This window comes from Choloepus didactylus, chromosome 4, assembly GCF_015220235.1.
Source record: "Choloepus didactylus isolate mChoDid1 chromosome 4, mChoDid1.pri, whole genome shotgun sequence".
NCBI lineage: Eukaryota > Metazoa > Chordata > Mammalia > Pilosa > Megalonychidae > Choloepus > Choloepus didactylus.
Genome location: NC_051310.1, coordinates 131,642,237 through 131,668,636, shown reverse-complemented (window position 1 = coordinate 131,668,636; position 26,400 = coordinate 131,642,237). Strand labels below are relative to the sequence as shown.

Here is a 26,400-nt window from a genome sequence, read left to right as displayed (position 1 = left end):
ATGCAAATTCTATATTGTTTGTGGCACACTGTATGATTCAACTTGTAAGGCAGGTTTATCCAGACAACATAATTAGACGGAACAGTGAAATCTGGTTGGTTTGTGCAGGCTAGTGTGAAGCTCCAATACAATCCAGAGTAATTTGGGCAGAGAGTAAAAATGTATCTGCAAAATCCCCTTGAGGGAATGGGGGAAAATGTGGAAATATTAAATTTCCCCACCTGGGGAATTGATGATATTCTCACAAGCATTGGGGACTACCAGTTTGGAAGGCTGAGCCCGTGATCTTGGGGCTTGCCCTTACGAAGTTTGTTACTGAAAAGGAGATGCTAAGCTTATGTAAAATGATGCCAAAGAGTCACCCCCGGAGAACCTCTTTTGTTGCTCAGATGTGGCGTCTCTCTCTAAACCAACTCTGCAGGTAAACTCACTGCCCTCTCCACTATGTGGACATGACTCCCAGGGGTGTAGGTCTCCCTGGTAACCTGGGATATGACTCATGGGGATGAGCATGGCCCTGGCATCATGGGATTGAGAAAGCCTTCTTGAATAAAAGGGAGAAGAGAAATAAAACAAAGTAAAGTTTCAGTGGCTGAGAGATCTCAAACAGAGCAGAGAGGTCATTCTGGAGGTTACTCTTATGCATTATATAGATATCCCTTTTTAGTTTTTAGTGTACCAGAGTAGCTGGAGGGAAATACCTGAAACTGTTTAACTGCAGCCCAGTAGCCTTTATTCTTGAAGATGATTGTAAAACCATATAGCTTACACTGTGTGACTGTGTGATTGTGAAAACTTTGTGGCTCCCTCTTCCTTTATCCAGTGTATGGACAGATGAATAGAAAAATGAGAACAAAAAATAAATGAATAATAGGGAGGTGTGCTGGTTTGGATGTATTGTGTCCCCCAAAACACCATGTTCTTTAATGCAATCTTGTGGGGACAGACATATTAGTTTTGATTAGGTTGGAACCTTTGGATTAGGTTGTTTCCATGGAGATGTGACCCACCCAACTGTGGGTAATACCTTTGATTAGATTATTTCCATGGAGGTGTGGCCCTGCCCATTCAGCATGGGTCTTGATTAGTTCACTGGAACCCTATAAAAGCTCACAAACAGAAGGACCAGAGAGCAGCAGCTGCAGCTTAGAGATCCATTTGGAAGATGGCCATTGAAGGCTGATGCTGACATTTTGGAGAGCGCCATTTTGAAGTGCAACCTGGGAGCAAACAGATGCCAGCCATGTGCCTTCCCAGTTAACAGAGGTTTTCCGAATACCAATGGCTTTTCTCCAGTGAAGGTACCCTATTGTTGTTGCCTTACCTTGGAACTTTATGGCCTTAGACTGTAACCTTGTAACCAAATAAACCCCCTTTATGAAAGCCAATAGGAGGGATGGGAGGTATGGGATATTTTCAATATTCTTTTTTACTTTAACTTTAATTCTTATTCTTTTTTGTGTATGTCATGAAAAGTTTAAAAAATTGTTTGTGGTGACAAATACCCAACTATATAATGGTACTGCAAACAATTGGTGGTACACCATGGATGGCTGTATGGTATGTGAATATATCTCAATAAAATTGAATTTAAAAAAACAAACAAACAAAAAAAACCCAGTCCGTTTCTGGTATATTGCATTTCGGCAACTTAAGCAAATCGACACACCCCCTTAAGCTATTCCAAATAAACACACAAACTTTCGGTATGCTTTGCAAATGCAGGTTTCAAGGCAAATTCCCTAGGCCCTTGTTGGTAACCAGATTGGATGCCTAAACTGTTTATATAAATTCTGGAGCCCCCACTTGCAAATGACTGAGTAAATTTGAATATTAGTATCAAAACCGAGAATAAATACATGCGAGACCCCTATCAAAAGGAGCCATTTTAATTTTTCCTTGTGTATACACGACTCATCTAGGATATGAGCTCTACTTTCTGAAGTCCTGGATTATCTCACAGAATTGCTTGGAGCCAGTGGCTGACAGTGCTTCTGGGGAGAATGCATAGCAGGTAAGTATGTTTTGTTGACTTTCCACTTTGCCTGCCTACCTTCTAGGAGGAGAAATGGATTGGGTAAACACAAAATTATCTAGTCAATTTTTTTTTATATTTACTTGCAATTTTGCTTTCTTATTCTAAATTTCAAGTGCTCAAAAAGCTTAGGCTTTCCCTCCTGATCTTAGTGGGCAATAACATGTACAGTTAGAACACCCATTTTTTCCCCACTTTTGAAGATCATTTAAACTACTTGGAAATGGAATTTTCCTCTTATTTGATACAAATTGGGCTTACCACATATATTAAATTTTTAAAAAAAGAATTATTAGTAACTCCAGGATGAAAGTCCCTGTCTTCCACTTATTTCTCCTGAGAGCCAAGTTTATAATCTAAATTTGAAATTGTGGCTGAAAAATGGATATTGCCTACTCCCTGGAACCTGGATTCTTAAGGCAACTAATGTTTTCTATTTATTTCATTAGTTAGTTTAATAATAAGCTTTGTGAATTGTGGTTTGTATCCTGTATATTTTATTAAAAGAAAAGAAAAAACCTAAACAGAACCTAAACTAAGTCTGTGAGAAAAAAGGGACAGATCTTACAAGCAATTTTGTAATTGTCTCTGGCTCAAGGAGGTTGCAAACAGCTAAAATACACACGCACATATCCACTTAATGTAAAACAAAATGCCTTTGTTTTCCAAGTTCTTTTAAAAAGCAATATTTTCATTTTTGTTTTCCTACCCCCATCTCTTAGGCAACTGGCAGAATTTGAGAAAGGAAGAAACTTAGCAACCTACTCAACAGAGTTTAGAATAGCTTCAATTAGAAGTCATCTAGAAATAAAACAAAACTTCCTCCCTTTTCAAAGAGCCAAATTTTAATACTTGATATTTCCTTTATCCTACTATGCCTTGACTATGATTTTCTGCTTTTTAGGTGCTCTGTTAAATACATTTTAAATGTATTTTTAAAAGTTTAAAATATGGTCCTTTCTGGAACCCCTGGGAACCTTGTTAGAGAGTAGTTAGGTTAGCTTAGGTAATTGACATAAATTAGCTGTTTTTTCATCAAAGGGAATTAAGTAGAAGAGAGTCCATGGATCAGAAGTCTTACGATTGAAAAAAGGCAATCACTGAATTTTACACAGTTCTAGGTTACTTATAAAGTCATTGACCTGAGGGCTGTACAGAGCCATGTCGTATGAAGCAAAAAGCTGCATGATGCTGAGAGTAGTTAAGTAGTTTATCTCTAAGCAAAAACAAACAAAAAACCAAAATAAAACTGCCAGAATAAAAGGGAAAAAAAATCCAACCAAGGAAAGGCAAAGCAAGAAGGGATAATTTAAGAAGTCAGATGGGAAATTGACTTTGTTGGTAAATTAATTGGATGGATGAATAATGAATGGATGAATAAGATATAGGCATACCTCAATCTTGTGGGTTTCATTCCAGACTACAGCAATAAAGCGAATAACAAAAAGCAAGTTACATGATTTTTTTTGGTTTCCCAGTGCATATACAAGTTATATTTACACTATACTATAATCTATCAAGTGTGCAATAGCATTATGTCTAAAAAATTTATGTACCTTAATTAAAAATATTTTATTAATAAAAATTGCTAAAATGCCTTTAGTGAGTAATAATCTTTTTTGCTGATGAAGGGTCTTGCCTCAATGTTGATGACTGTTGACTGATCAGGGTGGTGGTTGCTGAAGCTTGGGGTGTCTGTGGCAATTTCTTTCTTTTTTTAATGCAATTTTATAGCAATATATTCACATACTATATAAGCCATCCAAAGTATACAATCAATGGTTCATTCACAGTATCATCACTTAGTTGTGCATTCATCACTACAATCAATTTTAGAACGTTTTTGTTATTCCAAAACAACAAATAAAAATAAAAAAGGAAACCCAAAATACCCTTACCCCATATCCCCCCACCCATTATTATTATTTTTTTTTGCCTTTATTTTATTACTCATCTACTTATACACTCGATAAAGGGAGTGTCAGTCACAAGGATTTTACAATCACACAGTCACACAATAAAAGCTATATAGTTATACTATCATTATCATTATCAAAGATCAAGGCTACTGGACTACAGTTCAACAATTTCATGTGTTTCCTTCTGGCCACTCCAATACACCAGAAACCAAAAAGAAATATCTATACAATTAGTCAGTAGACACAATCATTTGTTAAATCCTAGTCTCTCATTTACATCTCCTCCCTCTCATCTGATCATTCTCTCAGTCTTCAGGGATTTCTGGAAAATGACCGTTTTAATTTCTTAGTGCTAGAAATGGGTGTTAACCTCATGGGGTAGAGGAATGAAACTGGTTGATGTTCTTGGAGAGACTGGTAACTCTGGGTTTCAGGACTTATCTGGCATAGGAACAACCTGGAGGTCTTAAGTTTCTGAGAAAATAAACTTACTAAGAAAAACTTTATTATAGAGTCTTAGAGCACAGGGTATTATTTATGGTTTTCAAGAATACTGTTGGTTTGGTCTTGCTGCTTCACCTTGCACTTTGATGTTATGGAGATAGTTTCTTTCCTTAAACATCATGAACTAACCTCTATTAGCTTCAATCTCTTTCTGCAGATTCCTCACTTCTCTCAGCTTTCATAGAACTGAAGAGAGTTAGGACCTTGTTCTGGATTAGGCTTTGGCTTAAAGGAATGTTGTACTTGGTTTGATCTTCTATTTAGCCCACTAAACTTTCTCCATATCAGCAGTAATGCTGTTTCACTTTCTTTTCCTTCATGTGTTCACTGGAATAGCACTTTTAATTTCCTTCAAGAACTTTTCCTTTGCATTCTTAACTTGGTTAACCTCTTGGCACAAAAGGCCTAGATTTCAGCCTTTCTGAAATTTTTGACATGCCTTCCTCATGAAGCTTAATCATTTCTAGCTTTTTTTTTTTTTTTCATTTTTATTGAGATTGTTCAGATACTATACAATTATCCAAAGATCCAAAGTGTACAATCACTTGTCCCTGGGTACCCTCATACAGCTGTGCATCCACCATACTTAATTTTTGTTCAATTTTTAGAAACTTTTCATTACTCCAGACAAGAAATAAAGTGAAAGATGAAAAAAAAAAAAAAAAAAGAAAAGAAAAGGAAACTCTAATCCTCCCCTATCCCTAACCAACCCCCCTCAATTGTTGACTCGTAGTATTGATATAGCACATTTGTTACTGTTTACGAAAAAATGTTGAAATACTACTAACTGTAGTATATAGTTTGTAATAGGTATATAGTTCTTCCCTATATGCCCCTCTATTATTAACTTCTAATTGTATTGTCATACATTTGTTCTGGTTCATGGAAGTGATTTCTAGTATTTGTACAGTTGATCATGGACATTGCCCACCATAGGATTCAGTTTTATACATTCCCATCTTTTGACCTCCAACTTTCCTTCTGGTGACATATATGACTCTGAGCTTCCCCTTTCCACCTCATTCACACACCATTCGGCGCTGTTAGTTATTCTCACATCTTGCTACCAACACCCCTGTTCATTTCCAAACATTTCAGTTCATCCTAATTGAACATTCTGCTCATACTAAGCAACTACTCCCCATTCTTAAGCCTCATCCTATATCTTGGTACCTTATATTTCATGTCTATGAGTTTACATATTATAATTAGTTCCTGTCAGTGAGACCCTGTAATAATTATCCTAATGTGTCTGGCTTATTTCACTCAGTATATTGCCCTCGAGGTTTTGTCATCAACCCATTTTTTTTTAATATGGTTATGTTCACTCACCATACATTCCATCCCAAGTAAATAATCGATGGTTTTCTGCATGGTCATACATTTATGTGTTCACCACCTTCACCATTATCTATATAAGAGCATCTACATTTCTTCCACAAGGCAGGAGGGAGAGTCAAAGAAGGTAGAGAGGCAAAAGAAAGAGGAAAAAAAAAAGACAGCTAGGAAGCAGCAAAAGGAAAAATAACCTTAAATCAAAGTAGAATAAAGAATCAGACAATACCACCAATGTCAAGTGTCTAACATGCCTCCCCTATCCCCCCCTCTTATCTGCATTCACCTTGGTATATCACCTTTGTTACATTACAGGAAGCATAACACAATGATTCTATTAGTTACAGTCTCTAGTTTATGCTGATTGCATCCCTCCCCCAGTGCCTCCCCATTTTTAACACCTTGCAAGGTTGACATTTGCTTGTACTCCCTCATAAAAGAACATATTTGTACATTTTATCACAATTGTTGAATACTCTAGATTTCACCAAGTTACACAGTCCCAGTCATTATCTTTCCTCCTTTCTTGTGGTGTCTCACATGCTCCCCACCTTCCTCTCTCAACCATATTCATAGTTACCTTTGTTCAGTGTACTTACATTGTTGTGCTACCATCTCCCCAAATTGTGTTCCAAACCACGCACTCCTGTCTTCTATCACCATGTAGTGCTCCCTTTAGTATTTCCTGTAGGACAGGTGTCTTGTTCACAAAGTGTCTCATTGTCTGTTTGTCAGAAAATATTTTGAGCTCTCCCTCATATTTGAAGGACAGCTTTGCTGGATACAGGATTCTTGGTTGGCGGTTTTTCTCTTTCAGTATCTTAAATATATCACACCACTTCCTTCTTGCCTCCATGGTTTCTGCTGAGAGATCCGCACATAGTCTTATTAAGCTTCCTTTGTATGTAATGGATTGCTTTTCTCTTGCTGCTTTCAGGATTCTCTCTTTGTCTTTGACATTTGATAATCTGATTATTAAGTGTCTTGGCGTAGGCCTATTCATATCTCTTCTGTTTGGAGTACGCTGCGTTTCTTGGATCTGTAATTTTATGTCTTTCATAAGAGATGGGAAATTTTCATTAATTATTTCCTCTATTATTGTTTCTGCCCCCTTTTCCCTTCTCTTCTCCTTCTGGGACACCAATGATACGTACATTATTGTACTTTGTTTCATCCTTGAGTTTCCGGAGACGTTGCTCATGTTTTTTCATTCTTTTCTCCATCTGCTCCTTTGCATGTAGGCTTTCAGGTGTTTTGTTCTCCAGTTCCTGAGTGTTTTCTTCTGCCTCTTGAGATCTGCTGTTGTATGTTTCCATTGTTTCTTTCATCTCTTGTGTTGTGCCTTTCATTTCCATAGATTCTACTGGTTGTTTTTTTGAACTTTTGATTTCTGTCGTATACATGCCCAGTGCTTCCTTTACAGCCTCTATCTCTTTTGCAATATCTTCTCTAAACTTTTTGATTTGATTTAGCATTAGTTGTTTAAATTCCTGTAACTCAGTTGAAGGGTACGTTTGTTCCTTTGACTGGGCCATAACTTTGTTTTTCTTAGTGTAGGTTTAATTTTCTGTTGTCTAGGCATGGTTTCCTTGGTTACCCAAATCAGGTTTTCCCAGACCAGAACAGGCTCAGGTCCCAGAGGGAAGAAATATTCAGTATCTGGTTTCCCTGTGGGTGTGTCTTAGAAAATTGCTCCACCCTTTGATGCCTCGGGTCACTGTGCTTTTCTGCCCAGCAGGTGACGCCTGTTAGCCTGTAATTCTTGACTGGTGTGAGGCGGTGTGGCCGTGTTCCCCCAGGCTCTGGGGTCTGGTTCTGAATGGAAAGGGCCCCACCCCTTTCCTCCTAGAGAAGACAGACCCCTCAGGTGGAGGTCATTAGCATTTTAATGGTCTCTCTCTCTGCTTGTGCTGTCTCCACCCTTCTCTGCTTCACAGCCCTGGAAACTGAAAATGACTGGGGCTTTCTCCACTGAGCCAAAAAAGAAACAGATAGTCCCCTTCAGACCGAGTCCAAGGTGACCCTCCGGCTCTCCCAGGTCAGTCGTCACCCAACGCCTCTGTCTGTTTTTGGGGATGCGTACCTGTAGTGAGCAGTTCACACTCACTACTTAAAACCCCAGTTGGAGCTCAGCTGAGCTATATTTGCTTGCTGGGAGAGAGCTTCTCTCTGGCACCACCAGGCTTTGCAGCTCGGGCTATGAGGGAGGGGGTTCCATGACTTGGTTTCGCAGGTTTTACTTACAGATTTTATGCTGTGTTCTCGGGCATTCCTCCCAATTCAGGTTGGTGTATGATGAGTGGATGGTCTCGTTTGTCCCCCTGCAGTTATTCTGGATTATTTACTAGTTGTTTCTGGTTTTTTGTAGTTGTTCCAGGGGTACTACTTAGCTTCCACTCTTCTCTATGCCGCCATCTTGCCCCTCCTCCCCCTCATTTCTAGCTTTTGATTTAAAGCGAGAGATGTGAGATTCTACCATTCAGTGAACACTTAGAGGCATTGTAGGGTTATTAATTGGTCTATTTTCAATATTGTTGGGTCTCAGGGATAGGGAGACCCAAGGAGAGAGAGCCAGGAACAGCCAGTCATTGGAGCTGTCAGAACACACATATTTATCGATTACGTTCACTGTATTATAATGGGCATGGTTTGTAGTGTCCAAAACAAATACACTGGTATAAAGATCACTGATCACAGGTCACAATAACAGTTACAATAATAATGAAAAAGTTTGAAATATTGTGAGAATTATCAAAGTGTGACCTAGAGATATGAAGTGAACACATGTTGGAAAAATGGTGCCAATAGAATTGCTTGACACAGGGTGGCCACAAACCTTCAAGTTGTAAAAAACACAGTATCTGCAAAGTATAATAAAGTGAAGCTCAATAAAACAAGGTATATCAAAATGTGAAATCCCTTAAATCCCTAACTTCTAAAATTAGAAGACTGCAAGTGGCAAGCCAAAAGAAAGCTCTATACATGTTGGCTGTGTGCCCAAACTGGCATCCCAAGTTCTGTGAAATAGATTCAACTTTTCTTCTTACTCAAGACAGCACTGTCCATAGAACTTTCTTTGATGACAGAAGTGTTGGATGTCTGTGCTTTTCAATATAGTAGCCACTAGTCACATATGGCTTGTGAGCACTTGAAACATGGCTAGTGTGAAGGATGAACTGATTTACTTATATTTAATTTATTAATTTAAATTAAAATTTAATAGCTATGCATGGCTAATGGCTACCATATTGGACAGTATAGTTCTAGAATGATGAAACACGTGACAAATTACTAATGGCCTATATGTATTTACATTTCTTTAAATCTTGTTTAAATTGTATATATTTCCATTTTACAAAATGTTGTAAAATATCATTGACTGGATCATGTCCTCTAGAAGGTGTGGGAAGCCACCTGGCCAATCTTGCCCAAACTCTGGGACAGGTAACTACATTTCATGGCATCAAATGAGATTTTACCACAGCACAATGTTGAATTTTTTTAAGAATGTAATTCACACACATTTTTTTTTCTCTCGATTCCATTTAATTGACTGTTAGGCATCTAGAAGAAAAGTAGGTAGCAATCAATGTATTATTTTCTCTGTAGTGGTGAGAACAGAAACGATATAATCCTTGTCGTTGTGATAAATAATACTGAGAACAAACATATTGCCCAGACTGGGTTCTCTGGAAAGCAGACTCAGAGATGGAGATCAGCATGCAGGGGGTTTATCAGGGAGTGATCAACATCTGTTCCAGTTTGCTAATGCTGCCATTATGCAAAATACCAGAAATGGATTGGCTTTTATGAAAGGGGTTTATTTGGCTACAAAGTTACAGTTCTAAGACCATAAAAGTATCCAAACTAAGGCATCAATAAGAAGATACCGTCACTGAAGAATGACCAATGGCATCTGGAACACCTCTGTCAGCTGGGAAGTCACATGGCTGCACCTGCTGGTCCCAGGTTGTGTTTCAGCTCCTCTCTCAGCTCCTGTGCATCCTTAGCTTAGCATCTCCATATGTCCTGTCTGCAACTCCAAGCAACTTTGAGCATCTGCTTTCAACAGCTGTCCCCAAAATGTCTCTCTCAGTTACGCTAAGTTCCTTCTGCTTGTGAGTCTTTTATAGGACTCCAGTGATTTAATTAAGACCCACCTTGAATGGGCAGGGTCCATATTGTAACTGAGAAGTTAAGATTTAAGGACCAATTATGATTACTGAATCATTAAATAGATATTCCTTTTTACTTTCTGGTATATGAGAGCAGACAGAGGGAAATACCTGAAACCTGAATTGCAATCCAGCTGCCTTGATTTCTGATAATGATGGTATAGCCTTTATCTTGTGACCTTGTGATTCTAAAAACCTTGTGACTAATCTTCACTTGTACCCATTTATCCAATTTTTCAACTTCAAAGTCTTATGGTCACTAAAGACAGCCCCTAATGTTTAATAATGAAGGGTCTTGGGTCAACCCAGAACTAACCCAGCCCAAGTCCAAAGTTATCTTGATAACTGAAGCTGGATCTAACCAAAATGGGCCCACCTGATATGCACAGTAGCTTAGACTTGAACCTACAAGTCACCTATACCTCAATATAATACTAAAAATCACACCCATCATATTAAGGCCATCACTTTCTTACATACATTCTGTGACTAAGCATGTAATCAATCTGTGCATGCTCAACAATTAGAACACTTCTAATTACAAAATCTGGGGCCACTGTACTCATTATCCTAAAACCTACTCATCTTTTGATACTTTAAAACTATCAGAATTACTGCAGTTCAGGGAGACAGATTTTAGACTCACAGGCCATTTGTTCTCCTGCTTTGAGCCTAGCAATAAAACTCTTTCTCTCTTTGAAACCCCGGTGTCTCAGGAATTGGTCATTTGACAGCATTGGGCAAAAGAATCCACCACCTTGGTCCAGTAACAATATCTCCATGGAAATAATTTAATCAATATGTCATACCCTAATCAAAAAGGTTGATAACTCTGCCCCCACAAGATTGCATTAAAGAATATGGCTTTTTGGGGGATACAATATATCAAAACTGGTACAACATCTGTGGAAGGCAGGGAAGAAAGTAAGATCAGGCAGAGGTAGAAGTCACAGTGGGTCTCAGCTGACACTGTAGGGAGTTCTGAAGCTGAAATGACCCTTGAGGGCTTTTCTGAGTTGGGGCAAAGGGGCCAGAACTTTATATTACATCAGTCAATGGATGTGGGCTGCCCTGGGAAGGAGACGTGGTCTAGCTCTCAACTCTTTTATAATAAACAACTCTAATCTTAATGGTGCAAAACAACAACCATCATTTATCATCACCCACAGCTGGGTGGGGCACATTCCAAGCAAATCTAATCAGCACCAAAGATTAATCTGCCCCACAAGACTACATCAAAGATAATGGTGTTTGGGGGACACAATACATTCAAACTGGCACAGAGGTAGAAGGTGTAAAGCCATTTATGTTCTAGCCTCAGGAGTCACTCTCTTGGTTGAGGAAGTCACAAAGTTTTGTCCAAGTTCAAGGACTGTGGACATAGGCTCCATTTCCTGATAGAAGTAGAAAGGTCCCATTGTAAAATGAGCATGTGGTATGAGAGATATTATTATGGCCACTTTTGTAAAACACAATCTGCTGTAAGACATGACCTTGGGTGAGGCCACTATGATCACTGAGGTAATCCTTGTGGGGTGTTGACAGCTGAGGGCTTTCTGCCGTCAGTACTTTCCCATCAGCTGAAGAGAATCTGGGAGGCATACCAGTGCACCCACCATATGTATTTTCTTGTCCCTGTGTTAAAAAATTCTGCGGTCCTGCAGACTTTTCTGTCCCCATGTTAAACATTACAGAGAATCAGAAAAAAAGCAAAGCAAAACAAAACAAAAAAACCTTTACTTGCTCTAGGAAATGCTTTCTCTGGAATATAGGACTGTGAACCAACTAACAGTTTACTTATTAAGACAATAGCTTGCTCATCAAGGCTCCCTTGAAGACTCTTGTTTCACTGTGCCCACCAAGCCAAAGTTATAATATCATAAACTCTGCTGAATCCCAAGCAGTTCCTTGCCTTGCAAAGCCTGCCTTAAGATTACGCAGCTTAGGCCCTGCTCTAGTTTGCCAACGCTGCCATTTTGCAAAACACCAGAAATGGATTGGCTTTTATAAAGGGAGTTTATTTGATTACAAAGTTAAAGTTTTAAGGCCATAATGTGTCCAAGGTAAGGCATCAACAATAGAGTACCTTCACTGGAGAAAGGTTACTGGCATACATAAAACTTCTGTTAGCTGGGAAGGCATGTGGCTGGCAGCTGCTTGCTCCCAGGTTGTCTTTCAAAAGGAGACCACCTTCTCAGCCCCACCCTCCTCAAACATAAGGGTGCCACCCCATCTCTGGGGCAAAGGCTCTCCCCTTTCTGAAAACTGGGGTGGCAGCTAGGCTCTCCCCAGTCCCCAGGGAATGTGCTCCATCCTCTCTGGGGCCTGAATGTGCTCCAACCTCTCTGCGCTCCACTCTCTCTGGGGCACTCTTCCTCAGCATGGAAGTGGAAGGCCCATGCTTTGCCTCCGGAGGGAACTCACCTGCTCCACGTGTGTGGGCTGCTCCACAATCCCTGCTGGAGACCTTTTGACTCCAGACCTCAATCTCCATGGCTCTGCCTTTGAAGAAATTTTTCCTTCAATTTGTTCCTTGTCTGTCCCCTCCAGTCCAGACCAGCAGGGCTCCATCTATACAGATTTCACAAAAATCTCATTGGCCTGACATGAAGCACACAAGTGTCAAAACCGTCAGACAACAGGAATTTTGACAAATCCTTTCTAGAAAACTCTATCTCTAATTCTGGCTTGTACTGAAATGGTGGTCAGGTTCCATGTTTCGTTAAATCCTCATGTGGGGCTGTAGTTTGTGGGGTTCCACCCCCTGGAAACTCAGAGTTTTCCATGCCATCAATTTCTGGTTTCTTTGTACCCAAGAGTTCAGTTCTTAGCTTGTCTCTTTCCTTTCACATTTTACTATAAGCTGCAAGTCGAAGCCAGGCTATATCCTCCACACATAGTCGGGAGATCTCCTCGCTCGTCGCTTTCAAATTCTGCCTTCCATCTGATATCAGGACACAATTTTGCCAAATTCTCTGCCACTTTAAAACAAGGATTGCCTTCCTTCCAGTTGAAAATAACACATTCAACATTTCTGTTTAAGGCTTCTTCAGAAGTATCTTTAGAGTCCATATTTCTACAAACAGTCTCTTCAAAGCAATTTAGACCTTTTCTGTCAAGCTCCTCACAGTTCTTTGAGAATCTTCCCTTTATCCATTTAAAAAGCCTTTCCAACATGTTTGGTATTTGCAAGCTCAGCAGCACCCCACTTCTCTGGTACCAAATCTGTTCTGGTTTGCTAACGCTGCCATTTTGCAAAACACCAGAAATGGATTGGCTTTTATAAAGGGGGTTTATTTGATTACAAAGTTAAAGTCTTACTGGCCATAAAGTGTCCAAGGCAAGGCACCAATAATAGAGTACCTTTACTGGAGAAAGGCCATTGGCATCCTGAAAACCTGTTAGCTGGGAAGGAACATGGCTGGCATCTGCTTCCTCCCAGGTTGTCTTTCAAAATGGCATTCTCCAAAATGTCTGTGTCAGCTTCAAAGGGCTGTCTTCAAAATGTCTGTCTCAGCTGCAGCTAGCTGTGAGCTCCTTCTGTCTGAGCTTTTATAGGGCTCCAGTGAACTAATCAAGGCCTATGCTGAATGCGCAGGGCCACACCTCCATGGAAATTATCTAATCAGAGTTATCACCTACAGTTGGGTGGGTCAAATCTCCATGGAAACAACCTAATCTAAAAGTTCCAATTTAATCAACATTAATACATCTGGCCCCCACAAGATTGCATCAAAGAATATGGCTTTTTCTGAGGGACATAATATATACAAACCAGCACAGGCCCTAAAGTATCTTCCTAAATTTTCCCATCTGTGACAATACTAAAGCTCTGTTAATGTGGTTCTTTCTTACTGCAGTGTCTATTAAACTTTATCAACAGGTTATTCTGGTGTTCTTTTATGGGAATACACAGCTGACAACAGGAAAGCAGTATCTAAGCATTGGTTTCCTTAGTGTAGCCTCAGAAGCACTTGGTCCTATAGTGAGTTAACAAAATGAGAATGCCATCATTTCAGGCAAGAAAAAATTGAACTGGTTACCAATCCAGCTACTGATGGAGTGGATAGTCAAATTCTTCCAATAGAATAAGATTCTCAGGGTTCAAAAGGACTTGAAGTTCATCTGATCAGGCTCAAACCTAGGCTCGAATAAAAGTTTTTATCTATGCTGCTGAAGAGGCCCCTTCAGTGCAACCAAGGGTTTTAGAAAGACTCTCTGCTTCCTCACCTCTTCATTCTCTTCCTCCCTTCAGCCTAAACTCACTACATCCTTTCTTTTCATCTTTCAGACAACTAGTGGAAATATCAGTTCTCCATCGTATTTTGGTGGAGGGAGTCTTTTATTTTTGTGTTGCCACAGGGTTTTCAGGGCTGTGTGTTTTGAAAAAAAAAAAAGTATTTAAAAAGATCTCACATTCCAGCAAGTTAACATCTGGCTTCCATTATCTGAAAGGTCTTCTCATTAATAGATAACATTGTAATATCCACACCCTGATTTTTGAAGTTGAAGAAAAGTAGGGGTTCATTTTGTTTTTTTAATCTCGTAAAGAACGGAACAAACTTTCTAGTTAGTGTAGGCTTTCCTATTAATTTTACCCTATGTATTTCAGAAGGATTAAGAGGGATAAAAAATTATTTTATCATTTCTTTATTGGAAAAATAACTAGATGGGAGGGTTCTGATTAAAAATTTTTTTAGCCATTTGTCTTTCAGATAATTTATCCATTAAATGTGTTATATTACCAGGTCCTCAGTATATATTAAATTTATCCTTGAATTGAACTGGATACTAAAATTGGAATTAACCTTAGTAACAACTTACAAGTCGTTATTCACATATTGGTCCAGTCAGAAAAAAATATGTGTGTATATGTGCGATTAAGATTATTAGAAAAGAAGTTGCACATGGTTCTAAAGGGTTTCCCTCTGGATCCTTACTGTTGAAGATGTAGCATTATACAGAGTTGGTGACCTTTCATGAATCTGTTTCTTCCTTTTCTTTTCTTTTTTTTTCCCCCAACTGTTGGTTATTTGCTTCTTCCACATTACAGGCAATTACAATGGATGATTTCTTTTTATTGCTTTTATGCTAGGGTAAATGTTGATATATCGTACATTATTTTCAATTGTAGAGTTTAAATAATCCCTCCTTGGACAGTTCTTATGTTTTAAAAAGTCTATCTATGTGCTGTGGGAGGATGTGTTTATAGTAACAATGCACTCATCAGGACACTGCATTGTAGATATTTGTATTGATATTCTGGACAAGTTGCCTTTAAATTTTCTGCTAATTAATATTGTATCATGCTATCATTGTATAATATTGAAAACTACAATATACACTGAGAGTTAGATTAATTGTTTATAATATTGCTGTAAATTCATGTTTCAAATAGTCTTTTAAATTTTGTTTTGGCTTACATCTTGTCAGAAATGATTTATTTCATCTCTATAAATCTCAGTAGCCAGAGAAAACAGCACTACAACCTAGAACAATATATCTGAGTGTCACAATATGTTGTGATACTCAGAAAACAATAGAAGAGCAAAAATGCCATGAACATCCCTCAACATAGAAGAGTGCAGCCTGAAATACTGACTGAGTAGGGGAACCCCATTTACTAAATATTAGTAAAGCTCAGCTACTTTGTTATTTTTACTAACACATATGTGTATAATTATTATTTTTTTCTAATATTTTTTTCTTCAGCCAGGGCTGTACACACTCCAGCCTGGAAACCACTGTATTAGATATATCTCTTGGGGGTTCATCCAGCTCCCTAGTGAGGCCTGGACTGGGATGGGGGTTTGCAGAGGGAGCATGTAAGTATGAGTAGACAGAACTCTGGGCTCCTCTCCCCTGCTACAACCAAATAAACTCCACTTCCATTTATTTTACATATTAAGTTTTCTGATAAATTTTCATTTGAACAAAGGATTCTGTTGAAAATTCTACTTTGGAGAAGCCTGGAAGGCCATGACCCACAGTTCTTGGTAGAATGTAAAGGCAATATTTTACCAGGGAGCTAAATATACAAATTTTTAGAGTTCCTGGGTTTTTTATTTGTTTTATTTGTCTTACATGCAAAGTCACAGGCTTATATCTAAAAGAGAAATACTTCAGGCAAACTTGCTACAAAAATTTTGAGCATAATTAAATACTAAATAAGTGTATTGATAAAAAATGCATTCAATTTTTTCCTTATTTGAGACATTTAGTAAAAAGTTTTGAATATTTTACAAACAGATCTTATTAAAGAGAAGTTTAAAAAAGGATATGGTTCTCGGAATATTTCAGTGAGCCTAGTCTTGGTTTGTTTCGGGGCTTTGGGAATACCAGCTACTTCATGCATCTTAAGATAATATAAAATCAGTGGACTCGGACTTCCAAAATTGAAGAGAACACTATTAAACTCTGGACCAGGGCTACAATAATGAGACTGTAAGGAGAAGAAAAAAAATCAAGTCCATTATTACTTCTGTGTATTTTTGAAAAACTGTAAATAAAATATAACTGCATTATAACTATAAATAAATTACTTTGTAATATATTGAAATAAAAGGAAATTGTGCAAAGCATTCTATTAATTAAAGGAATTTACTAAAGTATAGGTCTATGAGTCTATGCAGTAAGGATTTCCTAGCCTTGGGTTTATTGGCATACTTGAAAATAGGTCAATAGAGATTATTCAGTCTGAAGAACAAAGAAAGAAAGGGGAAGGAAAAATTATATGAAGAATTAATGGCCAAATTTCCAAGAAACACCCAAGGAGCAGAGTGAATTCCAAGTAGGATAAATTCAGAGATCTACACCTAGACACATTATAATCAAGGTTTTGAAAACCAAACACAAAGAGAAAATTCTGAAAGCAGCAAGAGTAAAACAATTCATTACATGCAAAGGACAATGGAGGCCAGAAGTTAGTGAGATGACATTCAAAGTACTGATAGGAAAAATGCCTGTCAACCAAGAATTCTATGTCCAGAAAACAACAATCATAAATATATTTGCTCCAAGATTGTATTATCTATTTTTTTTATGGGGGGAAAGGTAGTATAACAATATTTTAAGTCCTTCCTCAAGTTTTATAATACCTGGATGAGAAGAATATTATTGATTCTACTTCCTCCAGGGAAATAAGACTTTATTCTCATGTACTTTTTTTTTAATTTGAAAAGGAATTATCCTCTAGTTAGTAATTTTTTCCAGTTAAGTGACTATTGGAATGGGTGTGCTTTCAGTGTGTCTAACAATTGTGGGGTTGGCAGTGCTACCGTCTTTAGAATGTTTTAGACCAGTCCAATTTAGCAGACATTCGTCTGGCACCTAAATTCCATCATTTGTGATTGGATTTATTTTTTAGAGATGGTCAACAGTCATTTGGAGACTCTTCCAATGGATATAAGGTACTCAGGCTGGACCTCACTGTTTCAGATAACAAGGCATTTGTATTCTCATGTACTTTTACTGATAAAGAAACTCTCTTGGGTTTCTTTTGCTGATGGTCATTTTTCATTATACATGTCTTTATAAATACTATGTGTTACAGAATTTCTAGCTGCTCCAGGATTATGTTAAACTATAGTACTATCATAATCAAAAGCAATTTTTTGATGGCGAAAACTTAATGTCAACATAAGATTTATTTTCTATGATGTGTATCATTTCTTTCATCTTAACCTTGGCAATTCCCATCAGGAAACATCCAGTTTGGTCTTTAAACTGCATGCAAAACTGGCCCAAACTCAATCAAGATTAAAAGAAAATCTTGCCTATCTAGAGAAATAATCCTGTGATCTTTTTCCTGCTTCTGCTTTGGGTCTTGTAAGACAGAGGTTTTGTATTATTGGGGTTCTAGAAATAAAAGTTTCTTTTATTTTTCTGCAGTTTTAAGTTATTAAGTTAATGAAACCACAGTTCATGGATCCTGCTTCCTCTAGGAAAATCCATAATTTTTAAGGATAGTATAATCAGACATGAGTGGAATTGGGTATTAAATGCAAAACCATTGTCTTATGGAGCCTTAACCATTTTCTCGAATGCTTTAAAGCAGAAAGTCCCAAATTGTCCAAAGAACTCTTGCTAGAGACACTTTAAAGAGTGAAAACAATTATAGACACCCCACTACTTCTATTAATCCCGTGAATGGTAATGACAGAACATTGTCAGATAAATTAAGATTCCATAAAAAACAAAACTTGTATAGTCAAAAGTCATCTCAACAATAAATTTGAAGAACTAAGCAACCCTGCCAACCTTGGTAGAGCCACGAGGAATGAATTAGAAATAGAAAGTCCAAGGGGTGTTTTTGGTGCCCAATTTTTTTCTGCTAATTAAGGATAATTGCTGACAAGATAAACTATTTGGTTTTTGAGATTTGAATGTGTGTCCTGCCAATGCTCATATACTTTTAGTGCACCCACGGGAAATCATTCAGCATTTGGACAACTCTGATGCTTAGAAAATTCTCTTTATATTGAGCTAAAATCTGTCTCTCCATAGCTTTCACTTACGGGTACAAGTTATACTTTTTAAACCACACAGAAAAAAGTCCAATCACTCTCTTCTATAGCAGCTTTCTACATATTTGAAAACAGTTGCTATGGTCTACAGAATCTTTTCTTTTCTAGGGGAAATATCTTTAATTTTTTTTTTTTTTTACCACTACTCAAACAATATGATTTAAAAGCCCTTCATAATGCTGATTACTTTCTGCTGAGAACACTTCTGTTTGTCTATACACCTTTTATGATGCAGGGCTTCAAAGCGAACATCAATTGTTGTCTGATCAGCACAGAGTAGATCCCATATATTTATTTAAATCGCCTAAGATTGAAGTAGGTTTTGGGATCAACCACATTTTACCACTTACTTACTGTTAAAATGATTCCTAAATTTTTTCAGGTATACTGCTTCTAAGCTAAAGCCTTATCGATTTGTATTTTAATTTTGGACTTTTATACCTTTTCCCCAACAAAATTTCACCTTCTGACATCAAGCCTATCACTCCAGCCTATTGTAATCTTTTGGTCATCCAATGTATGCATGATTTTTCAAAACTTTATGGCTTATACATTTTTATCTAATAAAAGTGACAACCACATTTTTATCCAGTTGTTGATAAAATAGTATGTATGGGATAGGGCCAGCAGAGCAGCAAAATGATGTACTATCAAAGACATCTCCAATCTGTTTTCTATTCTTTAACAGTCTTCTGAAAAGGTTTTTCAGTCAGTTACAAATCCACCTGTCCATATTTCTTCAACTTGTAAGCAAGGTATAAAAGACCATTTTTTGTGCTTGCTGAAGACCAGATATACAATTACTTTTACATTTCCCTGATTTATAAATCTAACAATCCTTTCCATAAAAGAAATGTTGTGACATTGACGTAGATTCCAAATTGACTCCTAGTTTCTATCCTAAGTACTCACAAACCATCTTGGCAGAATTGTGAAGGCTGGAATAAGATAGGAAGACATTCTAATACACCTGGATTATTAAAGACCAGGAAATAAATGAATACTATTTCAGAAAGTGGTGTTTATATACGCTTAATTTATAATTTTAAATAATGCTCAGATCTGACTAGATAATTCAGACAAAACTCTAACAATAAACACTGTAAAAGATTTAAAAGTTTAAACGTCTTAAACCCAGAATTTCAAGCAAAATAACCTTCTCAAACCTTAGCTAAAGAAACAAGGTGGCAAGTACTTAGGGAGCACTATCAGGAATATGCAGAAACTAAACATTCAATACTCTAGAGTAACAGTATCTAAACGCAGTCAGTTATTCCAGGACTGTGCCTTGAGAGGTAGGGGCCGAACAACCACTATTGATACCCCTTTGAAGTTTTTCCTGATTTTAACTGATGATGATTGAGATCAAGTTCATGTGAAAATACCTAGAAGGAATCTTGGGATGTCAAGAAGCAGTGCCAGAAAGTGTTCTGAGGAAAATATAAGTGTTATGATTTTTTTCATTAGAGATAGGGATATTTTCAGAATAAAATAAGACTTTTTAACATAAAGATTAAAATTCTCCAAAATAAATCTCTTTTGATCATTACATTTTTTTCTGAAACTATATGTCAAGAATATAATGACCAACACTGCCTATGTGAAGCTGGATCAGCTAATTGGATTGCAAAGTAAATGAGTAAGAGCATTTAAAAATAATTACTAGACTCCAAACCTTTGTTGTCGGTTTTGATAATCTTGATTCTTCCTTGGATATGGACGCCGAATATGCTCTGGGGTTCTTTAAAATTTTCATCATATCGAAGTCTATAGCTAAAACAGAAAATACATTATTTTCTTAAATTCTGTTTTTTTGTTTTTTTTTTTTCACAAAAAGTCATGTTACCCCTTGCTCCTCCTGACACTGCATCCTAAACCTGGAGAAAGGTGGAGACAGATGAAAGAGGGGTGGATACTATCATAGCTTGTCCCTGTCAGAGGAAATGATGAATAGTCCATCTTATATTGTTATTAAATAGGGCTTTAGAATTGGTAAAATTTATTTACTTAACATTATTTCATGAAATCCTCACAAGCAATTCTGTAAGCTGAGCAACAATTCCTATGATTTCCAGATGAGAAAAGTAAAATGCATGAAATTCTATGACTTGCTCAGAGTCACCATCTATTAAGTAGTAGAGGGAGAGGCCACAGACCTAGGTTTTTTGTGTGTATTGTCCAGAGCTCTCTCCATGGCCCTCTAGTTAAATCCAGCAGGGTGGTTAGGCCTTTGCATGTCAGAGTCCACCTTTTCGATATTCTGACAAGACATCCAAAAAAAGGAAAGGCTTGATGATTTTTCCTTTAAATCAGCTTAAGTGTGCTTAGGGGTAGTAAAAATTCTTGGTCTGACTTAGAGGAAAGAACTGTATGATTTAACCAGCCATGTCCATCAGCCTACATGTACAAACTCATTATAAAGATAAATTAACATACAGAAGAGATAAAAGGTGATCTGAGAGGTTTGTTCTAGACATCTAGGCATTGACTATCAGTCACCACAGACTAATTAGTTCTAGGGGTTGTGGTGTTGATGATAAACCTCTAGAGTTGAGGAAAGACATTTGGACTGCTTTTTGACATTAGACATCCCTGAAGTACTAGGGGCAGATAGCATTTATCTCCAGAAGAGATTACAGGATTGGCTAGCAAAGGAAACTGCATTTTAAATTTTTGAATAGAACCAAAGTTATATTAAGTTAGAGTTAGAATGGGCAAGAAAGGGGATAAAACGTATTTTTTTTCTTTAAATCTTGCTCAATTTTGTACCATTATAAATACAGAGTTACATGATATTACTTAATTTTATCTTCTATGAACAGATATAATTTTAATATTAAAGGAACCTCTACTTCATGTCCACCATACCCACAATAAACACCTTCCTTTTCAGATGACCTAATTTTTGTTGTAGAATTATTGTCATCAGATGGTAGTATACATCAAGCTAGCAGTAATGACAACAGACACAAAAAAGTAAGAGATAAATGACAAACACAAGAAGAAATTTTATGAAAAAAGTGCCAAAAAAAAAAAAATTGCAAACCTCCCACAAAAAACAAAAAAATCTAGCCAGATACGGTAAAAGTAATAAGCAATTTAAAAATGACCATAAGAAGAATGTTTAATAAGGTTGATTGTAAAGGTTTGGAAATGGATAGCACAATACTATATGATGGTAACACAATATTGCAAGTGTAATTAACAAAGCTTAGTGTGAGTATGGTTGAAAGAGGAAGGCTAGGGGCATGTATGACACCAGAAGGAAAGAAAGAGGATAGAAACTGTGACTCTATAACTTAGTGAAACCTAGAGTAGACAATGACAGTAGTTAATTGTACAAATATAAGAAAGTTTTTACATGACTAGAACAAATATATGCCACTACTACAAGGTGTTAATAATGGGGTGGTATATGAGAAAAGTACAATTAACGCAAACTGAGGTCTATTGTAAGGACTAACATTGTAATATTCTTTCATTAACTGAACAAACACACTATACCAAGGCTAAATGTCAATAATAGTGGATATAGGGGAGGGGTATGGAATATTTTTTCCTTTTTTTCTTTTTGGAAGAAATAGGAATGTTTTCATATAGATTGTGGCAGAGAATGCATAACTATGTGATTATACCAGGAGCCATTGATTGTACACTTAGGATGAATTGTATGGTATGTGAATAAAACTTATTAAAAAAAAGAAAAAGAAAAAATGATTGTAAGAGACTTTCATCTAGTACTGGAATGCAAGGGGAAATAGAGAAAAAAGAAAATACAAGTAGCCAAGTATATCGTTACTGTCAGGTACATATTCTCTTATCATGCTTACCAGATTTTTTCAGATCCTTACACATAAATCTTCCCAAATCCCTTCAATCTTTCCACCTGCAGGCTCAGTCATTGGTTTGTGTACGTATTACCCCTCAGACAAGTTACATCTGTCTACATATCTACATACAGAGCCATCTTCCCATATGTAATTCATGGTCTAAATTAGCAAACTGAAGCATTCAGTACTTCTTCACATAGCTCTAGAGGAAAAGTAAATTCCTTCTTGGGGTGATGTGATGTTAACACGTCATATATATATATACAGATATATATATATATAACTCATGGAGAGATTATAGGGTTCAAGTACTTATAAATGCACTTTATTAACTATGATATGCTATTACATGTAAGGTTATCACTAGCATTCTTCAGTTTCACCAACTCTGAACTAAATTTAGTATCCAAGATCACAAAAATATATTATGATAAGAAATTGATTCACATCATCATATTTGGTCTCCGAGGAAAATGCTATATTGTTACTTCATATATTTTGGTGTTTGGTATGTTTACTTCTTTACATCAATACTTAATATGAACTATAGCTCTGTCTTTAAGGACTAAATCATTGTTCAGACAAGTTATAGTTGCAAGAAACAAGTGATTAGTTTTTAAGTATTTCTATGATTTTTGTGTGATGGCCAAAGTGACAAATAACTGAAATAAAGAACTGATGTATTTATAAACTAAAGCTCTGTTGAAGCAAATATGACAAATGTATTATAAAATAGAATAGCTTTTAAGCTTTTAAGAGTTGATCAAAGGTGTTGGTGAAGACAACTACTGACCCATTTTAAACTTTCCCATAGAATGGAACACATTTAAAAAAATAAAACAAACCACTAAATGGGTTCTGAAGCAAAAATTGGAACACATTGTCTGGCAAATAATTTTTTGTCTTGATGTGTAAGTTTATTTACATAAAGAAAAATTTAAAAGATATATGTATACACGGTACCCTGTAGCACAAACTACCTTTGTTGAAAATAACAAAATTAAAAGGGATTGGGACTATCTTCATTTTATAACCAAACCTTGACAGTCTTAACTGATAATGTCATAAAATTTTTTTTGCATTCTTTGGATTAGTGATGCATGAACTCATTATTGATCTGTTGCATGCCGAAACCATGTTTTCAGTTTCATGTCTAAAAATGTTCTGTAAATGAGTAGGGCAGGAAAATTCCAATAATTGGTATGAAAAGCAAATATTCAATTATTTTATCTCATTATATTTATCATGGATCACCTTCTTTTCCTTTTGAACTTGTCTGCAATCCTCTTGGTTTCTTATGGCACATTCCACATTATAACTTTCCTATTATTTCTTTAAAAATTTTTTAAAAGCAGTTTTATTGAGATATATTCACATACTATGCAATCCACTCAAAATCAATGTCTTTAATATATTCACAGAGTTGTGCATTCATCACCACAATCAGTTTTAGAACATTTTCATTACTCAAAAAGAAAAACCCCATTCCCCTTAGCAGTCACCTCTCAATCCTTTCATCCTTCTCTTGCCCTACATAACCATGAATCTATTTCTGTTTCTGTTATTTTTTTTGTTTTCATTTAATAAGCAAAACCTAAATTAAGCAATAATAAACATGGAATAGTTTCACATTATTTAATACATTGTGAACATTCTGTGCTTCCATATGTCACATATTCATGGGAAAGAATAATTAAACCTCAATAGAATATGATATTATGGACATGTGAAATAAAAAAGAATCAACAGAGTGGAATAGTATCCATATTTTCAGTGAGAACAGTAGGGAAATTTGTCAGGACCAACGCATATAGCTCCACTGAGCAGATTATGGTTAACAAACAAGATCAGCGTGAAATATTAAGATAAGGGGACAAAACACTGAAGAGTAGACTTGGTGGAATGTATTATTACAGTGATATGAAATATTTTATTTGAATAGGAGAAAGGACTACTATTTTATTTGAATGGGAGAATAAGGAAGGATTTGGATATGCTGGAAAGATCAAAAAAAGAAAACCTGAGTTAATTCTAGTTGTGGCTCCACAACTGGCTAAATTATCATCTCACTCACTTTAGACAACTCACATCCCTTTTCTGAGACTCATCATCCTTATCTGTAAAATGGACATTAACCCTGTCCTTCCTATTTAAGTGTGGCAGTATAAGATTAATTTTGTGAGAGTCTTTTGGAAACTATAAATTGTAAAGTTTAAAATACTGTTAAAGAAGAGACACAATTAAATGGAAATCCATAAGTTTAAGAATGGTGGAGAGAATTTGGAATAGATTTAAAAAATGAAAACAGATGTGATACTACTTCTATAGGAATATATGCTATACATCACTGGATAGAGGATATAGAAAATGCTTTTCTAATAAGCCTAACACAACTGGTAGCCAGAAAAAATACACTGGTGATGAGGCATTTTAGCAATTCTAACAACTGTTGGAATTCTTATTCCGTTAAATGAGTATACAGTAAATTCCTAGTTTGCTTTGTTGATAATTTAATCTCTCAGAAGATAAGGGAAACAAAAAATTAATTCTAATCAATATAACTCAGTTGATTCTAGCAAATATAACAAAAACAAGAACCTTGAAAGAAAGTGACACTAGGGAACACAGTCAAACATACCCTTGTCTTTAGAAGAGCAGTTTTTCAAAATTTATTGAAAACATAGGACCATTTCATGTACCTTTCTAAAAAGGTACAAAAGATGTGGAAGAATCTCATAAGATGAAAATTATGTCTACATGATGATGAACAATCTTGGTGATTAAAAAGGGAGTATAAAGTCACATACCATACAATCCAAAAATAGATTTGGGTACAAATTTTTGTGTGGATACATGCTTTCATTTCTCTTGGGTATATGTATCAAGGAGTGGAATGCTGGGTCATATGGTAACCCTGTGTCTAACCTTCAAGAACTGTCAACTGTTTTCCAAAGTGGTGGTACTATTTTACAATCCCATCAGTAATGTATGAGGGTTCCAAATTCTCCATATCCTTGCTACCATATATTATTGTCTATCTTTTTTATTTTAGCCATTCTAGTGGATGTTATCACATTTGGTTTTCATTTGCATTTCCCAAATGAATGTTGAGCATCTTATCACGTTTTTATTGACTATTTGTGTGTGTGTGTATGTGTGTGTACATTTGATAAATGCCTTTTCAAATCCTTTGTTCATTTTTAAATGCGGTCATTTGTCTGGATACAAGCCCCTTATCAGATATATGACTTGAAAATATTTTCTCTCATTCTGTGGGTTGTCTTTTACTTTCTTGATGGTGTTCTTTGAAGCATAAAATTTTTAAATTTTGCTGAAGTCCAATTTATTTATTTTTTCTTTTGTTGCTTGTGCTTTTGGTTCCATGTCTAAGAACTAATGCTTAACTCAAGGTCATTATGATTTATTCCTATGCTTTCTTCTAGAATTCTATAGTTTCAGCTGTTATATTTAGATATATGGTCCATTTTAAGTTAATCTTTGGATATGATGTGAATTAGGGTCCCATTTCATTCTTTTGCATGTGGCTATCCAGTTGTCTCAGCACTGTTTGTTTAAAAGACTATTCTTCCGAGGATCTAAGATGGTGGCATAGAGAGGAGTGGAAGCTAAGTAGTCCCCCTGGAACAACTGAAAAAAAACAGAAACAACCAGTAAATAATCCAGAATAACTGCAGGGGGACAAATGTGACCGTCCACTCATCATACACCAACCTGAATTGGGAGGAATGCCCGAGATCACAGCATAAAATCTGTAAGTAAAAACTGCAGATCCAAATCGGGAGACCCCTCCCCCACAGCCTGAGCTACAAAGCCTCGTGGTGCCAGAGAGACATTTTCTCCCAGCAAGCAAATATAGCTCAACTGAGCTCCAACTGGGGTTTTAATTAATGAGTGTGAACTGCTCACTACAAGGTACATTTTTCCTTTTTTGGCTCAGTGGGGAAAGCCCCAGCCATTTTCAGTTCCCAGTTCTGTGACCCAGACCAGGGTGGAGACAGCACAGGCAGAGAGAGACCATTGAAATGCTAATGACCCCTAGGTTCTATCTTCTCTAAG

At 36.6% G+C, this 26,400-nt stretch overlaps 1 protein-coding gene across 1 annotated transcript in view; it reads right to left on the bottom strand.

The window, feature by feature from the left end:
• FAM227B (family with sequence similarity 227 member B) overlaps positions 1–26,400 on the bottom strand; it is a 273,855-nt gene that overhangs the window by 23,057 nt on the left and 224,398 nt on the right. Inside the window, exons 11-12 of the mRNA XM_037835095.1 lie at positions 20,169–20,266; positions 16,248–16,410 (exon numbers count right to left, since the gene is read on the bottom strand). Of these exons, the coding sequence (XP_037691023.1) occupies positions 16,248–16,410; positions 20,169–20,266 (261 nt within the window). The remainder of the gene's footprint in view (positions 1–16,247; positions 16,411–20,168; positions 20,267–26,400) is intronic.